Source organism: Miscanthus floridulus, chromosome 5 (assembly GCF_019320115.1).
Source record: "Miscanthus floridulus cultivar M001 chromosome 5, ASM1932011v1, whole genome shotgun sequence".
Classification (NCBI taxonomy): domain Eukaryota; kingdom Viridiplantae; phylum Streptophyta; class Magnoliopsida; order Poales; family Poaceae; genus Miscanthus; species Miscanthus floridulus.
In genome coordinates, this window is record NC_089584.1 from 105,298,758 (window position 1) to 105,319,939 (window position 21,182).

At 43.6% G+C, this 21,182-nt stretch overlaps 2 protein-coding genes and 1 pseudogene across 2 annotated transcripts; 2 read left to right on the forward strand and 1 right to left on the reverse strand.

Annotated features, from left to right (window-relative positions):
* Window positions 1-2,179: 2,179 nt before the first annotated feature.
* LOC136452882 (ribose-phosphate pyrophosphokinase 3, chloroplastic-like) lies at window positions 2,180-5,926 on the forward strand. The gene is made up of 7 exons (XM_066453464.1): window positions 2,180-2,667; window positions 3,438-3,753; window positions 3,856-3,951; window positions 4,039-4,107; window positions 4,206-4,334; window positions 4,518-4,617; window positions 5,513-5,926. The coding sequence occupies exons 1-7, from the start codon at window positions 2,288-2,290 to the stop codon at window positions 5,644-5,646; spliced, it is 1,224 nt and encodes a 407-aa protein (XP_066309561.1). The 5' UTR covers window positions 2,180-2,287; the 3' UTR covers window positions 5,647-5,926.
* Window positions 5,927-7,723: 1,797 nt separating this feature from the next.
* LOC136450395 (B3 domain-containing protein Os03g0120900-like) lies at window positions 7,724-11,482 on the forward strand. Its single transcript, XM_066450803.1, has 5 exons — window positions 7,724-7,893; window positions 8,441-8,863; window positions 9,485-9,812; window positions 9,888-10,310; window positions 10,421-11,482. Exons 1-5 carry the CDS (start codon window positions 7,831-7,833, stop codon window positions 11,410-11,412), a joined length of 2,229 nt encoding a protein of 742 aa, XP_066306900.1. The 5' UTR covers window positions 7,724-7,830; the 3' UTR covers window positions 11,413-11,482.
* Window positions 11,483-11,655: 173 nt separating this feature from the next.
* On the reverse strand, window positions 11,656-18,256 carry LOC136450394 (putative ABC transporter B family member 8; annotated as a pseudogene).
* Between the last annotated feature and the right edge of the window lie 2,926 nt (window positions 18,257-21,182).

The window sequence follows — 21,182 nt, forward strand, 5'->3', positions numbered from 1 at the left end:
CCGCTTCACCGCGCGCACTCCCTAGCTCTAGCCTGTGCCGGCAGCGGCGACCACCTGCAACCCGGCTTACGCGGGAGCGTCTGTCTCGCCATAGACATGGGCAACGTGGGACCTCCAGTCTGTGCTGGCGGCGGCGGGCCCTTGCCAACGCTCGCCCGTCAGCGCGTGCCTGTGCGCGTGTGGCCGTGCGTCTGTGCCCTGCTCGCCTCGTGCGCGTGTGGCCGCGTGTCTACACCCCACTCGTCCTCGTGTGAGAGCAGGAACGAAGGAACGACGTGCCGTGGGCCGAACGGACAGAACTACTGCCCGCATGTAATAGACGAGTCCGTTGAGTGGTGATTCCCGTGATACCCGCACGTAACAATGTGCGGCCTGCTCGTTTCGGCTGAAACAATCGTGGATTATTTACCGTTGTCTGATTTGACTGGTTTGGCATGAGAGAAAACTATTATTCCAGCTTATAATCTACGATTGTATAAGCCCAGCCGAACAGATTGGTGGCTTATTAGTCTACCAAAAAGAAGAAGAAAAACCTGAATGAATTTACAAATAGTTTAGGGTTCCGGGTTCCCATGCAAAAAAATGTTTATTAGGTTTATATTAATTTTGAAAACGTATAATAATAAATCACAAAAATACTAATTTAAAAAATGAAACCAATTTTTATAAGTTTCTGTGTACCAAAAGATCTACAATGGTATGTCGTATAAAGGTCGTGAAATATGCTTTATGTAATCAAATTTATATATATTTTAATATGTTTATCTGAACCACAAGCCATATACATCATCGTAGACATGGATACAAAATTGTTAATATATGTTCGACTAAATCATAAGCCACGTGCATCGTTGTACACATTGATACAAATTCATCGCTCCGTGCAATACACGGCCATATATCTAGTAATAATAATAAATTTATTTGAAGATACAAATGCTGCTAATATTTTCTATAAATCTAGTCAAAATTAAAAAGAAAAAAATGATCGGTACAGAATCTAAAAATACACTTATTTTAGGCATAGGGAGAGTTTTTTTTTTTGGCTCCATTTGACTTGCTGAAACTTGGCTGAATTGGCTGAAAACACTGTTCTAACTGAATTTTATGGAAGAAAAACATTGTTATAAGGTATGCCGAACAGGGCCTTTACCTCTTCGTCTCCTCCACGTGGTGTCTAATCCTGCAAGTTAGGACATGTTTGGCTTCCTCCGCAAGCCGCACACACTACACCTGTGGCCGCCCCGCGAGTTTGGCGAACGATTCATCCGCCAGACATTTGACGTGCTTTGGCCCTAAAATGAACTAGGGCCATGTTTAGATTGAAAAAAATTCAACCCGATAAATAGTAGCACTTTCGTCTTATTTGGTAAATATTGTCCAATCGTAGACCAACTAAGCTCAAAAGATTTATCTTGTGATTTCCAACTAAACTGTGTAATTAGTTATTTTTTTTACCTACATTTAATGCTCTATGCAAGCGGCTAAAAATTAATGTGATGGAGAGAGAGTGAAAAAACTTGGAATTTGAAGGTGATCTAAACAAGGCCTAGCTCCGGCGGCTGCCAAACCTTTGGCGAACAGCAGCGCGGGTGTTTTGCTGACGTGGCGTGCCGCACTTACGGCGCGGCGACCTGCGGCACGTGTTGGACGCGAGCCAAACGTGCCCTTAGCCTTACCGTGCCTGACAAAAACAATAGTCGACGCGGACCCGAACACGTTCCGCGATCGGGCCCTTCAGCCTATTCGGCTAAGGCTGAAATGATCGTATATGATCGTAGATTATTACTGTTAGCTGGTTTGATGTAAGAGAAAAATACTACTTTAGCTGAAAATTTACTATCGTTTACTGCCCAGCGAACCCGCCCTAGCCTTACCGTGTCAAACAAAAACAACAGTCGACGCGGACCCGAACACGTTTCGCGATCGTGCATTCGTGCATCTGCTGCCGCAACCCAACAAAAGCCAGCAGCGGTCGGGATCTGTATCGGCTGCACACATCAACAGACAACAGACTCCCGCGCTCGCCTGCCGGCTGCCTCGCGCGCTGCAGTGCCAGTGCTGCACGCCTCCACGGTGGCTCCGCCTGCACCCACCACCGGGCGCCGGCGCTCCTACGCCGCTGCCCTTACATCCAAACACGTTCATCCAACCCCACCGGGCCACCGCCATAAGTTACGTTATCTCGCAAAAAAGATCCATCGCACAGTCCGGCTCGTTTGCCAACACCGCGGCTATTTGGGCTCTTCGCTAACAACCTCCTCCCCCTTACCGCGGCGTGCGGCGGATGGCAACGGCCGCCTCCGCCTCCCCCGGCGCGTTCGGCGCCAAAACCCCAGCCCCAGCCCGTGGGCTGAGCACGCACCGGGCCCTGACCCCGAGCCCCGCATTCGCGAGGCCTTCGCCGCGCACCCCCGCCTGCGGCAGGTCGCGCGCCAGCCTCCACCTCGGCGGCGTGGGCGCGGCCAGCAGCAGCGCCGCCGCCTCCGGCAACGGCACCAGGCTCCACGTGCCCCCCACGATCGCGCCGCTCGCCGTGCCCAAGATGGCCGGCTCCATGAAGCCCCACAAGAACGTCCTGCTCTTCTACTGCGAGGAGATGCGGGACCTCGCGCAGCAGGTGGTCGCCCGGAACGATGACATCGAGCTGCGTTCCATCTCATGGAGGTCACATCATCTTCCCCTTCCCTTCTCTTCCAGCATCATGTTGTTGCTGTTGTTTTTCCTCCTTGTTGAACGCTACTGTTAGTTATCGATTATGACATCGGAATAGGAATTCGTTCGATCGGTTCACAACCGGGGCTCTAATTGCGTCTAGCGAAGGAGTTGTGGTACCGGTTTCTTGCCAAGTTTGACAAGATTAAACTCTGCACGGACAAACAAACGCAATATGACATTTTACCTTTACCCTCTAGACGATGAATGACGTTCAGGGGAAACACTGAAACAGGGAGGAAATTGCGGGTGGAAAATTAGTCAGTATGAATATATGTCACCGTTTGCTGGGGCAGTGCTGACCAAATACTAGTAGGTTTCACAATTAGTTTGTCACTACTCTAATCTATACTCTTTGAGTCTTTGTTGGCCTTTATGCAACAAAAGATGGCTATTGAGTGCAAGCTGTACAATGTTTTAGGAGCTGTGTTGTGATTGTGATTAGGAGTTAGGACAACACGAGCCTGCTACATTCAAGCCACCGATAATATGAAACCACCATAGGCTCCAGTTGACCATTACTTACGTGATTGCTTCAGTGAATGGCCTAGGTTTGAAATGAATCACTCGAATGTTCTTAGCTTAGTTATTTTATTTATAGGTGGCAGTCGCATTTGTTCTCTCAGATTATTTTGTATGTCCTACCTCAGCAGCAACTTTTTGTTTCAGCAAAAGTAAACCAACCTTCTCTCTTATTCTAACTTTGGTACTATTTTTTTCAGGAAATTTCCCGATGGATACCCGAATTTGTTTATCTCGAACGCCCACAACATTCGTGGGCAGCATGTTGCCTTTTTGGCTTCGTTTAGCTCACCCAGTGTCATATTTGAGCAACTATCTGTCATATATAATCTGCCAAAGTTGTTTATTTCTTCATTTACTCTTATACTCCCGTTTTTCCCAACCGGGACTTCTGAGCGCATGGAAGATGAAGGAGATGTTGCAACCGCCTTTACACTTGCCAGATTTTTGTCAAATATACCAATATCACGAGGTGGACCTTCGAGTTTAGTAATTTTTGATATCCATGCTTTGCAGGCAAGTAAAATTATTACATATAATCCATTGAACTTCTTGTCTTGGTCTGTCAAAAATATTAACATCAGTGTGTAAATAACCTTGTGCTTAATAACACATCAGGAGAGATTCTACTTTGGAGACTCAGTCTTACCATGTTTTGAGAGTGGCATCCCCTTGCTAAAAAGTAGGCTTCAGGAGCTACCTGATTCCCATAATGTGAGTACTGACTAAGTTAACAACAATTTTTATTTTGTTGATGTTGTGCATTGTCTTATCTGATACAATCCTTAATATCTTTATCAGATAACCATAGCATTTCCAGATGACGGTGCATGGAAGCGCTTCTATAAGCAACTTCAACATTTTCCTATGGTATGTTTTTGTTTGAGTACTGCCTCCAACTCCAAAGCACGAAACAAAAAGGATAGCCCCTTTCTTAGTGGAGTGTTTTCATAAAATGCTTTTTGTAGGTTGTATGTAACAAAGTTAGAGAAGGGGAGCAAAGAATTGTACGGATAAAAGAGGGGGATCCTAGAGGCCGTCATGTTGTTATAGTGGATGACTTAGTTCAGTCTGGTGGTACTTTGATTGAGTGCCAGGTAAAAGAATTGTATGTGACTTATTTTTCTATACCATGTATAGTGACTATTGATGATCTTCAATATTTTCTGGTCTTTCGGGTGCGCACATTTATGCCTTATTTTTTTAGAAACAATTTATAATGGCTTAATTATGTATATTCCCTTGAGAGTTGCAATTTAACATTCATTTTTCCTGTCCAGAAAGTACTAGCAGCTCATGGAGCAGCAAAGGTCAGTGCATACGTGACACATGGCATTTTCCCCAATAACTCATGGGAGAAATTTCAGCATGATAATGGAGGTACATATGCTTCATTACCTTAGCATGCTATTAAATTTTCCACATTGCTATTATTTTCTTTCTGGAGTTACTGAATAGAAAACAAGCTAAGTAAGCATTTTAGTAGTTCAGTTTCTCTCAGCTGACACCTTTTTAATTTTATACTATCTACAAAGAGATGCATGATAGATTGGCTGGTAGGACTTCTGTTTCGCTGTTTGTACTTGTCCTCTTCTTTTTTTTTTCAGGGAGTAACATTCTATTTTTTTCGCTCACCTAACATTTTTTTACTAAGCAACTGATTGGTTTACTTTTTCCAAAGAACAAAATAGAAACTAAAGGGAAGACTCATATTTCTTATTAAGGCAAAACTTTTCCATGTTTAAAGGGCTTGCATGGAATGAAATCTTGAAGAATACAAAAAAGAAAACCTAATCATTTTCAATCACAGGCGGACAAGATGATTTCAGTTCCTCACAGAAAAAGAGTTTGACTTCCAGCTCCCCTTGTGACCCGTAAACCCTTATCAATGATTTTCCTTTCACCCTAACCTTTTGTGGATGCAGAAGCAGACAAAACAAAAGTTTCAGTGTTCTAATACCGTTGGTAGAGACTAGAGACACAGAGTTGATAATAAGCACCGCCTAGTATTCCTTTGATTTTTCCCAAATGTTGTTGATTCTCCTTCAGGGTTCCATCTAACTCCGTATTAACTTTGTTTTTGAAAATACAGTTTTTTCCTACTTCCTATCACTGTATCACATGCTTACCTTGCCCAAAGAATGTTGGGGAGGCACACTTGTTCCAAGGCATTCTTGGAGCTTTCAGTACTTCAGAACCTATTTTATGTGTGAATAATGTGCCACTCATGTTCCTGATGATAATACAACCCCCTTTTTTTTTGTAATTTTTTCAGAGGGTCCGGAGCATGGCCTGAGCCACTTTTGGCTTACTGATTCATGCCCCCTTACTGTCAACGTGGTGAAGGGCAGGCGGCCATTTGAAATTCTAAGTCTGGCCGGACCTATTGCTTCTGCTCTCCAGATTTAGGAAAATCTGGTCTGCTCGATCCCTTGGGATATTGTTGACTATTCAGTTCATTCTTCTTTCTTTTTTCTTTGAGGAATTTGGTGTTTTCCTTCCGACAGCTATAGAGCATATCGCAATGTATTTACTAGAAATAGAGAACCTTAAAATGGCAGATCTTCACTGCAGCGTCTGCTTGGTGAAAAGCATTCATAGCGTAGGATTGCCTGTTCAATAATTTGACTGAGCAAGTCAAGTGTCGATCTGTGTTCTATAAATAAAACTCTCGAATAAGTTTCACTAATCTGCCAACTTGCATATGGTGTGTTTTTGTTCCGTTGGGTTTTAGGATTTCAGACGATCAGATCCACTTCACTATTTGGCGTGTTGCTGCTGGCAGCCTGGCACTGCTTCCTACGGGCTGTCAGGTTTGCACGAGGATAAGCTGGAATAACCAGAGCAAGCACAAAAATAGTCTTATAGCTAAACTAGTCAGCATTTTTGCTGATACAAAGGAGATAAGAGATGAGAGATAAGAGTTTGGCTCTTACAACATCCTCAATAGTATGAGCTAATTACTAGCTCAAAACAACTTCTATATTGAATGTTAGCTTTTAGCACATAGCTTACAACATGAATATGTCCATTTGATACTCATAGTCTTAGAATCTATGTACGAAACTGGCTCTTTATCAAGAGATAACTCTTCTCTCTTTTATATTAAAATATAAAATAATATGTTTAAAGCTAGTTCAGTCATCATTATTAGAGTTGTCCTCAGTGCAAGCAATAAGCTGGACACGGAAATATAGATAATGATGGGCCCAGATAAAAGTGTATGTGAGGAATATGAAAGAGATGTGAGATATGATACCACATAATAATAATAAAAAATTATGGACAAACAGAAGACAACTATTGTATAGTTTGGCTCTTATAATTTAACTTATAGCGAAATACTTAGATATATATTGACCTTGCTCTTATGACGAAACATACGGTGGCATTGGATACTACAACTCGTATAGAAAACTCGAAACTTGTACAATGTGCCTCACCTAAAAACTGGAAATCTTTTCTAAGTTTCTCACCCGAAACTCTCAAGGCTTGTTTGTTTGCTTGGTCTTGTCCAGTACGGACGACAGGCCTGGCCGAGGGCACCTTGACCTCGTCTCGTGCAACCTCGTGTGTTTGTTTTTACCAGAATAAGCCAGACTAGAAAAAAGATCGTGTTTATTTGCTTTTAGCACTGTACAAATGGGTATGGCTACTATATACTGGCAATCTGGTAACCTTACCTCCGTTCTCTCCTTATTTGCATTTCATCGAACACACCACTACCGTGAGTACACCGCTGCCCCGCTAACAACACACCAGTGCCCCCTTCCTCACCACAGCAGGACGTCGGCGACGAGAAGGCCCGACGGCGAGGGTGTCTCCTCCGCGTTTCCAACGCCGTCGCCACCTGCGCCGGCGGGTTGCTGCTGGAGCTGGTCGAGCGTGGCGCGAAGGCCCACGGCGACAGCCCGCGCGCGGATCCTATCTCGGTTGCCGCGGCAGCGGCCGCACGCGCGCGCGAAGCCCAGCTGTTGTTGCATCCTGCGGGCCGGGCCGGGCCTTGGCAAACAAACAGTTCTCGTCTAGTCACCTGAAAATAGGAGCACCGTGGCCGGCTGGCCTGGCGGACGCGCGTCGTTCGCCACCTGCAGGCCACAGCCCACAGGTGCGCGTGACAAGTCGTGCCAACAAAAAGAAGCTTTTCGACCAGAAAAGACGCGACGCTCATGTGCCATCATCAAGTCGCTCATTCACTCTCCGGCTTTTAGTAGCTTCACCGGTTACCACGCACCAGCGACCGAACAATCGTAAATAGTATTTTTCTCTCGTACCAAATCAGCTGACAGTAATAATTCACGATCATATTATCACCGACCAAACAGGCTGCATATTCGTTAGGGTCATATTTGACTTATAAGTTATAACTTATTAATCAATAAATAGTATTTTTCTCTCATATCAAATTAGTTCACGATATTTTTAGTCATGATTTATAAGCCAAATCAGCCCCCAAATCAGCCAGACAACAAGCCAGCTGCTCGGCTCAGTTCCATCTCCATCGCCTGCTTCTCCTCCCACCTGCAACTGCAACGTTTCCTTTGGTTTCCCAGTCCTGGTTGTCTGCGGCTCTGCGCTGTTTGGTCTCTGCTCATGGAAGAGCCGAGGAGGCCTCGATTCTTCAAGGTCCTCGTTGTCGACTTCGCGCGCCGAATCGTAAGTAGCCCTCCCTCCTCCTCTTCCCGCCGCTCGTCCCCCTCCGTATAGGTGTTCGCATTCGCAGGCCTGGTCGGAGAGGGTTCGTGCCGTGTGTTTTGCGGAGAACTGCGGTCTTTGATCCGGCCGAAACGCTGGCATTGCATCCGTTCCCTTGTGGATTGCTGACGGATGAGTAGAGGATTATCTGCATGTGCATGCCTATGGGTTTTGTGATTTTTCTTCTAACAGATGGGATTCAGGCATGTTTCATGTAAAAAGAAAATTCAGAACTAAAAAGGGCAACAGGTTGGTAACGCCAGGTGGCAATCATGATGTCTGGTATTACTATAGGACTAGTTAAAGACTAGGTGGTGCCACTGCCTTCATGATGCTTTCATCCGGCCCTAAAAATGGCACCCTACTGGTTTGTCAAATGTTAAAAACCACTGCATTTCAGTCTCTAATGACTACTAATCTTTGACATCATCATAAAGTGCCATTTTCGCCTTTTTCGGTTGACTACTCTAGTGGAACTAGCTCGTCCTAACCTTGTTTCTGCATGTAGGAGATGCCTCAAGGCTTCCTCTGTCATTTTCCAGAGGGGAGACACAGAGAGTCTGGCACTACAGTGGTGGCATCTACTAAAGTTGTCCTTACAAATGCTCAAGGGAATATTTGGCCTGTTGAGCTAGAGGAAATTGACGGCCGCGTGTTTCTGACTACTGGATGGCCAAAGTTTGTGGAGGACAACTGTTTGGGGAAGGGTGAATTCCTTATCTTCAAGTACTATGGGAGAATGCATTTCATGGTCTCGTTTTTTGGTGTGAATGCTGTTGAGAAGTCAGGTTGGTCTTCAGGAAGTGGCGCCCAAGCTACGGAGAATTTAGAAGGAGAACTCCCATGTCCTATCATCCCTTCTAGGAAGGGAGGGCATAGTGGCAATGAATTAACTGAGACAGTTAAGAGTCGTATGCATACTCACTCTCAGGTTGATATACTGGATCACTCTTATGTAGGAACGCAAGTAGTCTAGTTTTGAGGAAATAATTAGATCAATTCATATGGGTTCTTTGAGTATATGCATTCTTCCAACTCTCTAGTTCACATCGAGTCGCCTTATTGTTAACATGGTCTTAGATAAGTTAGTTTTGCATATTTTGTAAGTCTACTTTAAATTTGGAGTCATATTACGCATGATGATCTTCATGAAATTGCTGTTGGCTAGAGAAGCTTATCGTTCAAAAGAATTATTTCACATCACTTTAGACTGCTGCCCTAGCTTCAGTTTTTCATCATACTCCATGTTTGTTTTCATACAGCATAATCCAACCAGTGACAAATATCAAGAGAGTTAACAAAGAGATGACAGTTTTTGTATTTGATCACGCATAGCTCTGTAGGCAATAGAATTGATTTTTTTTTTAAAAAAAACTAGTATGGTATGTACCTGTATCTTTTATGATTTCCATCAGATAGACAAATATGCCTTATGGAATGAAACGAATGGAGTACCTTTTTGGTTCAACAGGGAGCATTCATTTTAAAATGTTGATACTGCCTTACTTCTAATCCTGTCTGTTTAACTGATAGTTTTGTATACATCTTCTAGACAGATACCATGCAACGAAACACTCAAGGGAATGAACACATTTCATCCCAGGGCACAGTTGGTTTCCTTGACTTGCATGAAGTAGTTTGCTCCAAAGATTACTTGGAGACATACTTGTCACAGAGTGAGACAACGGAGGATGATAAAGCTAAAGCAGTAGCAGAAGTAATGAGAACTTTGCGTGTTGACAAATTGACAGTAGAGTTATTCTGTGCTATACTCTGTTTGTATAAATGGAAAGTTGAGGCAGCTGCAGAATATTTTAATGTTTGTAGGGGCAAACCACAAATTCTGGAACAATCTCTGAAGCAGAAATTTGTTTTGCAGTGTAAGTTTTTTATTACTTCATGGTCTTTCATTTTTGCATTGCTAATGCTAACACGGCTGTCCTTTTTGTCTTCAGTTGACTTTGTAAAGGGACAACTACAACGCTTCTTCCCTCAAGATTATGATTCTGAGAGAATAAAAAAGAACAATATTGAGGGACCTAATTTGTCTAATCAACCACTACAACGTGACCTGATAGTGGCACCAGTGAAACGGAGGCTAGTTGATGAATATAAACCTTGTGACTTGTCTCATCGACAGAAGAGAATAGTTAAGTTGCAGGGAAACTCACTGCAAACTCAAACACCAAGAAGATCACCACGATTGGCACACGCGAACAATACTTGTAACAACAACAAAAAAGTGTGGAAAGGAAGAGCCAAAGTGCTTAAAACACCACCAGATGCAACAAATCAGGTGAAGGATAGAGCACATAAATCATGTTCGCTTCATGAGAAACTAGATAATGCCTTGAAAGCAGTTCATGAAGAAGCAACAGGTGATCTTTTGGTTGCTCTTGTGTTAAAAAAAAAAATCTTTTGGTTGCTCTTTGTTAGAACTTTTTTATAACATCTCAAACTTCAGTTATATCAACCTTTGCCTATCTAGGTTCCTTATCTCAGGACCTCAGGATACTGGATTCCCCACGGTGCGAGGTTGGCTTAAGTAAAGAGCATGAACATGATCAAGGAGATACTGGCAAAATGTTGGATCAAGTCAATGATGGAGAAAACTGTAAAGAACATTTGGGAAGAGATGCTATGGGAAATTCTGAGTCATTCATGAGTACATATTGCGTAGAGCCATTGCCAACCAACTCTAGGTTGATAGCATGTTCAAGAATAAATGAGCTATCATTTACATGGAAGCCCTCACAACATGCCAGTCCCCTTGAGAAAGTTTTACTTGACATTCAAAGAGATAACTTCGTGAACACCATTGCACGCATCCAGAAAATCATCCAGGATGATCCTTTAGATGTGCTTAGTGCAGATGTAATTGAAGCCACTGTGCGGATAGAAATTATTAAATGGGATTTATGCCTTCAGGACAAGGATGCCCATAAGATAGTAAATGCAATGTTGGAGTATGCTAAAAAGGTCAAGGGGAGACATAGTTTCAATACTGAGATGAGGAAGGAAGAGTTCTCTGCAAAGCTGCAGGATCTCCTGAAGTGTCAGCTTAAAGAACTAGAACTTACATACACTTCCTTGGAATCAGATTACAAGAAAGCAACGACTGATGCTAGCATTTTTTTCTCGACATTTGAAGAACACAAGAAAAAGTTGAATGCCATTAAGGACAGTATCAAGGACCTGCAGCAGGCCTGTATGACTAAGGACGATGAAATGCAAAAATTGGCACATCAAGTCGCTGAGCATGAGACTGTATATCAGAAGTCTATAATGGAAAAGGTTAGGGTTAAGATGGCTCTGAAGAGCCATGAGCAGACTATTGGTTGCGTAAAAGAGCACCTAGCCTCTACTGAATCTGGATCAATTGACGTAGGAGCATTGGTTAAGGTAGAGATGGATAATATGAGTAAGGAGATTGAACTCTCCAAGGGAAATCTTCTAAATATCAACTTCAAGAAAGAGTAAAGAAGGTGTAAGCGTTTTCTTACAATTATTTATTTTCTGGCTGTGGTCACTTCATGGTAAGTCCTTTCATGAACATTCTTTTTCTTTCTGTTGAAGCTCACATATGTTATCAGAAGACAAAACATTATGATTCATGCATCATAAATTCATAATGCTTGCTTTTCCTTCATAGTTTTTTTAGCCAGGCCATATTATCATTTCTTTATATCCTTTTGCCTGTCTTAGCCCACCAGAAACATTGAAAGACGAGGATTGTGTCAGATATATATTAACTGATTATTGAAAGAGTTGCTTGAAAACTAGCTTAGGAGTGCTGCTTCTGTGCTATAGTAACCTAGCTATCATATCAATTACTGCAGGAGTTTCATTAGATATAATAGTTTACATGACATACAATCAGTTACTTCTGAAGAGTTGCAAGGTTGTAGAATGCCCCCTTCTTGTTCATGAGCTGCGGGTAAGAGCCACGCTCCACCACTTTACCCTCTCCCAGGAAAGCAATCGAGTCTACATTCTTGATTGTGTTTAGTCGATGTGCCACCACAATTGTGGTCCTCCCTGACATTATTCGATCAAGAGCTTCCTGCACCACTTGCTCTGACTGTGCATCAAGTGCACTTGTTGCTTCATCAAGTAGTAGTATTGCTGGATTCCGGATTATTGCCCTTGCAATTGCGATTCTTTGCTTCTGCCCCCCTGAGAGCTGTATACCATGCTCTCCGCAATCAGTATCGTATCCATCCTTCAAAGATCTGAAAAGTAATCAACTTAGTTCCTTGTGTTGGACAATGCGAGTTGAAATAAAAGGCATGCTTGCAATATCTATATAAGTTTGGAATAGAAACAAGTCAAAAGACTTACGAGATGAACTCATGTGCGTTTGCAGCTTTTGCAGCTTCCACAATCTCATCTTCATCAGCTTCTGGTTTACCAAAAGCAATATTGTCCCTGACACTGCCTGAAAACATTGCAGGCTCCTGACTAACAAGAGCTGTAAATCCTCGGAACCAAAGAATATTCATCTCCCTCACATCCATACCATCAATTCTTACGGACCCCCTATCAACATCATAGAACCTCTGGATCAAACCTATGATAGTTGATTTACCACATCCGCTTCTCCCAACCAGGCCAACACTTGTTCCTGCTTTCACGTCCAAGCTAAAATCCTGTAGGATAAGGCATTCTGGTCTTGTTGGATATGCAAAATCTACCTTCTTGAATTCTATTCTACCTTCTATTTTCTTCTTCTGATCTTCCTTCTCCACCTGCAAAATAGATGCATATTATTCTCACTCATAGCAAGACAGCGTTGTAAAATCATTCTATACTCGCATAACTGCTTTGCCGATATGTATTCTGTATGATGCTTATGAATGAGTTTGTTACCTGTGAATTTTTTGGAGAGATGGATTTCCTATCTAGCACCTCAAATACTGAAGCAACTGCATTTGCTCCCTTTGCCAGGTCAGATGTCATGCTACCAGCATCAGCAATCAGCTTTCCTGTGCTCACCAGCACGAAAAAGGTTTTGAAAACATCACCCGCTGATATCTCCCCAGACTGTGCCAGCTTCCCACCATACCAGAAGTCCAGTGCCCATGACAAGAACGAGAGGCAAGGTGACAACCCTGTGGTGATCCCTGCTACCCATGATTTCTTCCTTGCTTTTTTCAAGGGTTCCTCTTGTGCATGCTCGAATAGCTGAAGAACCTTCGATGAGCATCCAAAGGAGGTTACCATCCTGTGATTGTAAACAGCTTCTATGGCTATCTGGGTGCTTTGATGCTGAGCCTTTGCCAAGTCCCTTGACACATTTGAGAGAACCATTTTTTTTGCATAATAGCATATCATTGTAGATGGCTGTACAGCTATCATGACAAGAGCAAGTTTCCAAGCTACCATCAGGCCCATTGTCACTGCAATTATAATTCCGGAAGCTGTTTGAAGCAGTAAGGATATTCTGTCTGCAACAAGGGTTTTGACAAGAGAAGCCTCATTGCTTAGCCGAGAGCACAATGCACCGCTTGAATTAGTTTCTTCATCAAACCATGCTGCCTCAAAGGTTAAGATCTTCTCAAGTACTTGGACCCGGATGCGCCTAACAAGATGCTCCCCCATGTACGCAAAATTGTAGTGTTGCAATAGATTAACAACAATGGATACCAAGGACAGTGAACAGAAGATCAAGGCATAGCGTCTGATAATTGCATTCATCTCATTTTGGTCCTGAACAAAGAATGCAGCAATCATTCCTCCAATGGTTATGGCATAGATGGGCTGCAAGGAGCCATATACCAATGCAGACAAACTGCCTACGACTGCCTGCCTCCACTCTGGTGCGTTCATTGCAAGAAGCCTGGAGAAAGATGGTGCAGGTGGAGGAACTTCAGAATTATTTTCCTTTAAAATAGCTGGTGTTAGTGGCATTGGACTTGCTCTGGACATGCTGTGACGGCTGGTACTTGTCCTGGCCACTGAGGAAGCCCTAAACTGTTCATTTTCTTGATCGATGTAGCTTACCATCTTCTGCAATTTCACAAGTCTCGAGTACGGGCCACCCTTGCTGATCAGTTCATCATGTGTACCAATTTCAGCTATTGTACCCCCATCAACTACTGCAATCTGATCAGCGTTCTTCACGGTTGAGAGCTTATGAGCTACTACCTGTCCATTGTTAATGAATAATCAGGCATTCAATGTCAAATGATTTTCTCTTAAAAAAGATGCGTGCTAAGTAATTCAAGTTCTGATATAAGGGTTATAAAATATGAAGAGTGGAAGCAGTGGCAATTTACCAGTGTTGTCCGTCCCATAGATGCTTGATCAAGTGCATGCTGTACCAACTTTTCTGATTCTGAATCAAGTGCACTTGTGGCTTCATCGAGCAAGAGTATAGCAGGGTTCTTAATTATCGCCCTTGCAATGGCAATACGTTGCTTTTGGCCACCTGATAACAATGCTCCACGCTCACCAATCTGCAAGAATGGACCATAAGTATGAGACATGGAATTAAGGTGGCTGAATGTTCCTTTTCTCTTTTGATGCGCGTACCTTAGTCTCATATTCCTCTGGAAGCCCCCTTACGAAGTTGTGAGCATTTGCTGTCATGGCTGCTGCATAAACCTCATCCATGGTTGCAGTCTGGTTTGCCAAACAAGATGTTCTCTTTTATTGAAGTACCAAACAATGCATGATCTTGGCTGACTAGTCCCATTTTGCTCCTGATCCATTTGAGTTGGAGTTCTTTGATGTCAAAACCATCAATTTTGACAGTTCCTTCACTGGCATCATAGAAGCGCTGCACTAAAGCTATTGCTGTTGACTTGCCGCTGCCACTGGACCCAACCAAAGCAATAGTTTGCCCAGCAGGAATCTGGAGGTTGAAGTTTTTTAGGACTGGCATATTTGGTCTTGATGGGTACACAAAACGGACAGACTCAAATTCGAGCTCTCCCCGAATTTGGTCCAAAATAAGGCCTTTTGGGTCATCAGCATTAATCTGGGGAACACGGTTGATCCGATCAAGGATTCTTGTGGTAGCAACAGATGCCTCAGTGAAATGTTTCAGCTCAGGGAGTGCCATTCCAAGGGATCTGCAACATTCAGTAAAAATCGTTAGTTAAGCTTCTATTTCTACATGATCAAATGGAGTCATGAAGTCAGTAAAGCATAAAGAGTATACAAGAAACATACAGGCCACCCAAGACGAATGAAATCCCAGCAGCATATATCCTTCCACCACTTACATGATGGAACATCACCAATCTGCCGCCGTACCATGCGAGAAAGGCCCAAATGGCGAAAGAAAGGCCAGTGAACCCAACAGCAAGACCTTTTGCAATGCCTTGTTTGATCCCCAGCTTGATCGTCTTGTCAAGGATTGCCGTGTACCTCTGGATGATCCTTTTCTCGGCTGTGAAGGAGTAAACGGTCTTGATAGAGCCCAGAGCTTGCTCGACCAGGGAATTCGCCTTGGCGTACTCATGGCGTGACTGGCGGGACAGGTAGAGAAGGTACTTGCCGTAGATGAGCCCCGGGATTATGAGAAGCAGGACCAGAGGAAAAGAAACCAGAGCCAGCCTCCAGCAGAAATAAGTGGCGAAGACTAGTCCGGAGACGAAGACCGTCGAGTGCATCAGAAATAGAGGGACCTGTTCCAGATTTTATGAAAAATCAGCCAGACATGCTGTTATTTCTCCTTGAATGATGAACCAAAACTGAACTATATTATGTGGTGTTCTGCCCTGCTCTTTTATTTTCACACATTCATTTTTTTTTCTGGAAGCTGGATAAATTATTTCAGTTTGTTTAATTTTTTTTTCAAGCAAGGAAAGACTAAAGAGTGTGGGTGTACGTCTAGATCATCAAATTAGTTTATTTCCTTGTTGAGACGGATTTGTGTTATTTTCATTGTAAAGCAACTTATTTCCTCCTAGGTTGGGTGATTTTTATTTTTATTTTTTTTTAAAATGAAACAAACTTTCCTAGCCCCAGTGATGCATCTTCAGCCTGGTGATGCATCCAGCTAACCGTCCTGGTGGTTGTTATGTCTTTCTCTGCTAAGCCTTCGTGTTGGTTCTGGGTGTTTAGGCGGCTGGTGCTGTTTGTCTTTGAAGACTTTTTGACTGATTTGGGCTGACTGAAACCAACAAGCGAACAGGGTGAATATTTGCTTAGGATTACTCGTTACTCTCTTTGTCCTAAAATAGACGACACTGTAGCTATTGTCTAGATTCTCATAGGTAAAGTGTCAACTATTTTAATTCGCAAAAAAAAATGTCATCGACGAGGGATTATACTTTATGGAGTACCTTACGCAATTTCATTGTGTGGTTTAAGCCGTATGTAAGCAGCACCCCGCATGTTCCTTGTTAGGGTCCTGCTCCTGCCTGCCTTCCAGGAATCCAGGTCCATGAGGACCATGACAAAATCAAATGAATAATACTATGGATCTAGCTCCTAGCGTTTCCATCGTTTGCCACATGGTGTAGTGATGCTGCAGCTCGACGGATAAAATAAGACGGCAGCCTAGACTGTACTAGACTCCAAGGCAGATGACGGTGCCGAGGCCAGAGGTCATTCCGATGACATGGCCAGCCATTCCGGGTTAAACTATTTGATTTGCCATTGATTCAGTGACGCGCTATTGCTGGAGACCTGGAGTAGGTCGCTTCGTGCGGTCGTGCCCAGGCAAGTTGGTTAAATAAAAAAAAAGGAAATTCGCTGACGGTCTATAACTATAACAGGTAAGCGAACAGGTTCTCACATGTCCTCGATAGGTTTCCATCAGCAGGCAGGTGTTGCTGGAGCCTGGAGGCTGGGTCAAGGCAGTCATTGGCAAACGGAGTGGATGGTTTGGGTATGTACTATGTAGTCACATCTCACATATGACTGAAGGGTGATAATACTGATATGGAATATGCAGCGTAGGCTCGTCATTATTTTGGGGCCTTTTTTTTCTTCTTCTGACTGACGAGTCACGAGTGACGACTGAAGTTTCTCTTTATTGATTGATTGAATTCTCACGATGGACGAGTGAAGAAGTGAAGGAATTGGAGGGGGGGGGGGGGGGGGGGGGGGGGGTAGGCTGGGGCTGCACTGCACCGCACCTTCTCGCTGAGGACCTCCTGGATGTGGGAGGCGTCCTTGGAGATGCTGTTTATGATCTCCGAGGTGGTGGCCTCCTGCGAGTCGAAGAAGCCCACCTCCTGCCGCAGGATGGCCTGCAGGTACAGGTACCGGATCCGCAGCACCTGCCGCTCGCTCGTCCGGCTCCAGCAGTACCCTTCTGCAACCAGGAAACAGATGCGTGAGATGTAGAACCAGCCACTTACTTAGGCTCTCGTTTGGAAAAAAAAATGTAAGAAGAACTTGCAGAAAGTTGCATAGGTAGGAAACAATTTAATTCTATAAGGTTCTGACAAGAAAAATACCACCACCTTCCAGTATGGACATAAGTTCATTATTAGTTCTAAACAAATCTGTAGCCCTAAAAAGATGTCTTCTTTTCGCTCTCATCATACACATGGGGCAACCGAGTAGGGTAACATAGATTAAGATATAGAAAGGGAATTGTCCAGAGATGATGTATTGATGTCTCTTTTTGAACGCAAAATTGCCATTAAAAATGGTAAGTACAAAACATTTTGTTAGTTCCCGTTAAAACAAGGGGGAAAGTTCTTCACTGCAAGCAAGCAGGTTCTGAGAAACAGCATGTGTACGGTGAATGATGTGCATGAATAATAGGCTAGGTGTGGCGAACTGAAGTTACCCATGAACGCCACCGCCAGGACCACGAACGCCAGGTAGACGAAATTCAGGCACGACTGCATCATCACGGGAAAAGGAGCAAACAAAAAAAAAAGTGAACAAATAATAAAGTTACTGAAAAATGAACACAGATGATGTTGAGCACGGTTCGGAGTCGTTGACGACACTTGTCGCCGGTACAGGTACGGTAATGCACGGCGCACGACGAACCTTCTCCACCTCGTGCATGAACTGCGCGCTCTTGGCGCCGCCGCCGCCGCCGCTCGCCTGGGCGCCCCCGTACCCGAGCGCGTTCATCACGTCGCTGGCGAAGATGAGCAGCAGGTTGGTGGAGCACCCGTCGCCGATGGCCCCCAGCGTGCCCAGGGCCATGAGCAGGACGTCCACCCGGTCCGCGAACCGGAACATGCCGCGGATGCTCATCGGCCGCTCGCCGGCGGCGCCGGCGCCCGCTGGGGCAGGGCCACTCATCTTCTTCTTCTCCTCCTCCTCGCCCCTCTATTGCAAGCTGGAGCCTGATGACAAGGAGATGGCCGCCGGAGCAAAGCAGTGCTTGTGGGCGAGCTACCGATCCCACCTCGATCGTTTTGTTGTGTGCTTTGGCACCAGGGCTTTATATAGCTGAGCCCTGAGCTGAGTGTGCACCAACTCGCGCGTGTGTTTCAGTAATTTCCTCCCTTTTATTATTTGGGGGTTGCATGATGAGAGGGGCATGCACACATCACATTGCAACAGAGTAGTGATTTGGAATTCAGCATGTGTGGTGTGGAGGACAAAGGTGGCTGCAACTTACATGCCCTGGCCCATTGGCTCTTCCTTATTAGTTATTATCTTTGCTTTCGTATAATAATAAATCAATAAGCTGTAGATGCTATTGGATCTTTGGTGATGTGGTGGTTGTCTGTCAGTTTAATATTACAAGTGTTTTTCCTTTTCCTTTTGATTTACAGTGCTGGGCTACGCTTTTAAATGCCCTATCTGGAATCATGCAATAGCCTTTTTCAGGCCAATTGGACCTATATATATAAATATAATGGTACTTCCTTCGGTCGCAAGGTTTTTTCCAAGTCAAACTTTGTTAATTTTGCCCATCAATAGATTTTGAAAACATGACTGATCTCACTAGATTTATTCCGGGACCCGTTCGCTTGGAGGAATTCTGCAGGAATCTGGATGAATCTGGAGGAATTTGTAAGAGGAAAACACTGTTTCGGATGAAAAAAGAAGTGAGTCAAGCCGGGTTTAAGGGCATGCGAACGGGGTCATTATGAGAATGACTTCATAATATATACTTAGTGTTTTTATTTACATGTCGTATTAGGTTTGTACTAAGTCAAAAGTTTGTATCTTTAATCATTGATTTGAAAAAAAATAGATTCATGACATAAGATTTATGTTTTTAGATTCACTATAGAAAAATACTTTCATAATATATAATTCATAGGTTCTAAAAAAATAAGGATTTTTTGAAATGGATGGTTAAAAATAATAATGTGTGATTTAGGACAAATCTTATGTGACATGTAAAAAAGAACCGAGAGAGTAACTTTTGTTTCTATAAACATTGCTTATCAAAGTTAAAAATCATGACTTGGCATAAATCTAGATGGACTGATATTTATGATTTAAAGTATATGCATGGTTTTGGTCTGTGATGTGTAAATTAAAGCAGCAAAAGCAGGGCTGCATCTTTCTGTTGCTTACCCAAGTGAAAATGCTTTTAAGTTTGAGTGGTCAAGTAAACAAGACAATTAAAGGCGGGTATCCTTTCAATCCTACCTACGTTTGTTAACGCTACGCACGTATAGTTACCGTGCCAGATTTAAACTGCTGCCAGTTAGGAGCTTGTGTCCATCATCACCAATTCATCTGTCATGTAGTGTATTTTGGAAAGAGAGGCGTACGTGCACGCATTTTATTTCCATGACAATTCATATGTCATGTAGCATATAGAGTACACGACAATTTTCTTTCCAGCACAAAAAAGGAGCCTACAAATACCAACGGTAACTTGAGTACATAATAAGATCATACATTAACATTATCAGTCAAGCCGAGCAATTCAATTGATCAGATTCCTTGTGGTGAAATCTATATTTATCTGGGTAAGAGTTCTTGAGGCACATATGATAAAAAAAGGTTAATTGAATTTATGCCATTGTAAATGTCATGATTTGGAGAAATACCACTATTATTCGTCTATTTAAAACCATGCAACTATATTTCTTCGTCTACCAAAGATCTGCCATGCTATACGTTTTGGATGCAGTTTGACTCATTCTTGGGCTACTGTATTTTTGTATGGACGAAAATACCCTTATTAGTCTGAAAGGTCCTAATATGGCTAGAGAGGGGCGAATAGCCTATTTAAAATCTACAAATCAACTAGAGCAATTTGATTAGTATAACAAATAGCGAAATGCAAACTTGCTCTGGCTGTACAAGGGTTGCAAGCCACCTATCCAATAATTCTAGTTGTTATGATCACTAGGCACACAATCCACTAGGTCACTACTCACTAAGAGCTCTCACAATTGCTACACTAAAGAGTTCCACTAGATGAACTTAATCCACAAAGCAAGCTCTCAATTCTAGCTACACTAAAGAGCTTGATACAGCTAGTTTACGGGAATGTAAATGAGTAAGTGAGATGATTATACCACCACGTAAAGGAGTGAACCAATCACAAGATGAATACTTTATCAATCACCGGGAGAATACCAAAGGGCAAGAGACAACCAATTTTCTCCCGAGGTTCACGTGCTTGCCAACACGCTACGTCCCCGTTTGTGTCGACCAACACTTGGTGGTTCGGCGGCTAAGAGGTGTTGCACGAACCTCGTCCACACAATTGGACACCGCAAGAACCTACCCACAAGTGATAACTCAATGACATGAGCAATCCACTAGAGTTACCTTTCGGTGCTCCGCCGGGGATGGTACAAATCCCCTCATAATCACCGAAGATGGCCACGAACAATCACCAACTCGTGACAATCCTCCTCCGCTGCTCCAAGCCGTCTAGGTGGTGGCAACCACTAAGAGCAACAAGCGAATCCCGCAGCAAAAACACGAACACTAAGTGCCTCTAGATGCAATCACTCAAGCAATGCACTTGGATTCTCTCCCAATCTCACAAAGATGATGAATCAATGATGGAGATGAGTGGGAGGACTTTGGCTAAGGTCACAAGGTTGCTATGTCAATGCAAATGGCCAAGAGCCTAAGCTTGAGCCGGCCATGGGGCTTAAATAGAAGCCCCCACGAAATAGAGCCGTTGGGCTACTCACTACACTGAACACGGGGCGACCGGACGCTCTGGTCATATCGACCGGACGTAGGACCCCAGCGTCCGGTCGTGCGATGCACGCCACATGTCCTTTCTCTTTAAATACTGAGTGCCCGATCCCAACGGTTAAGTGATGACCGGACGCGCTGCTGCGAAGTGACCGGACGTTGGACCTCAGCGTCCGGTTGTTTCCAGTAAGCATCCAGAA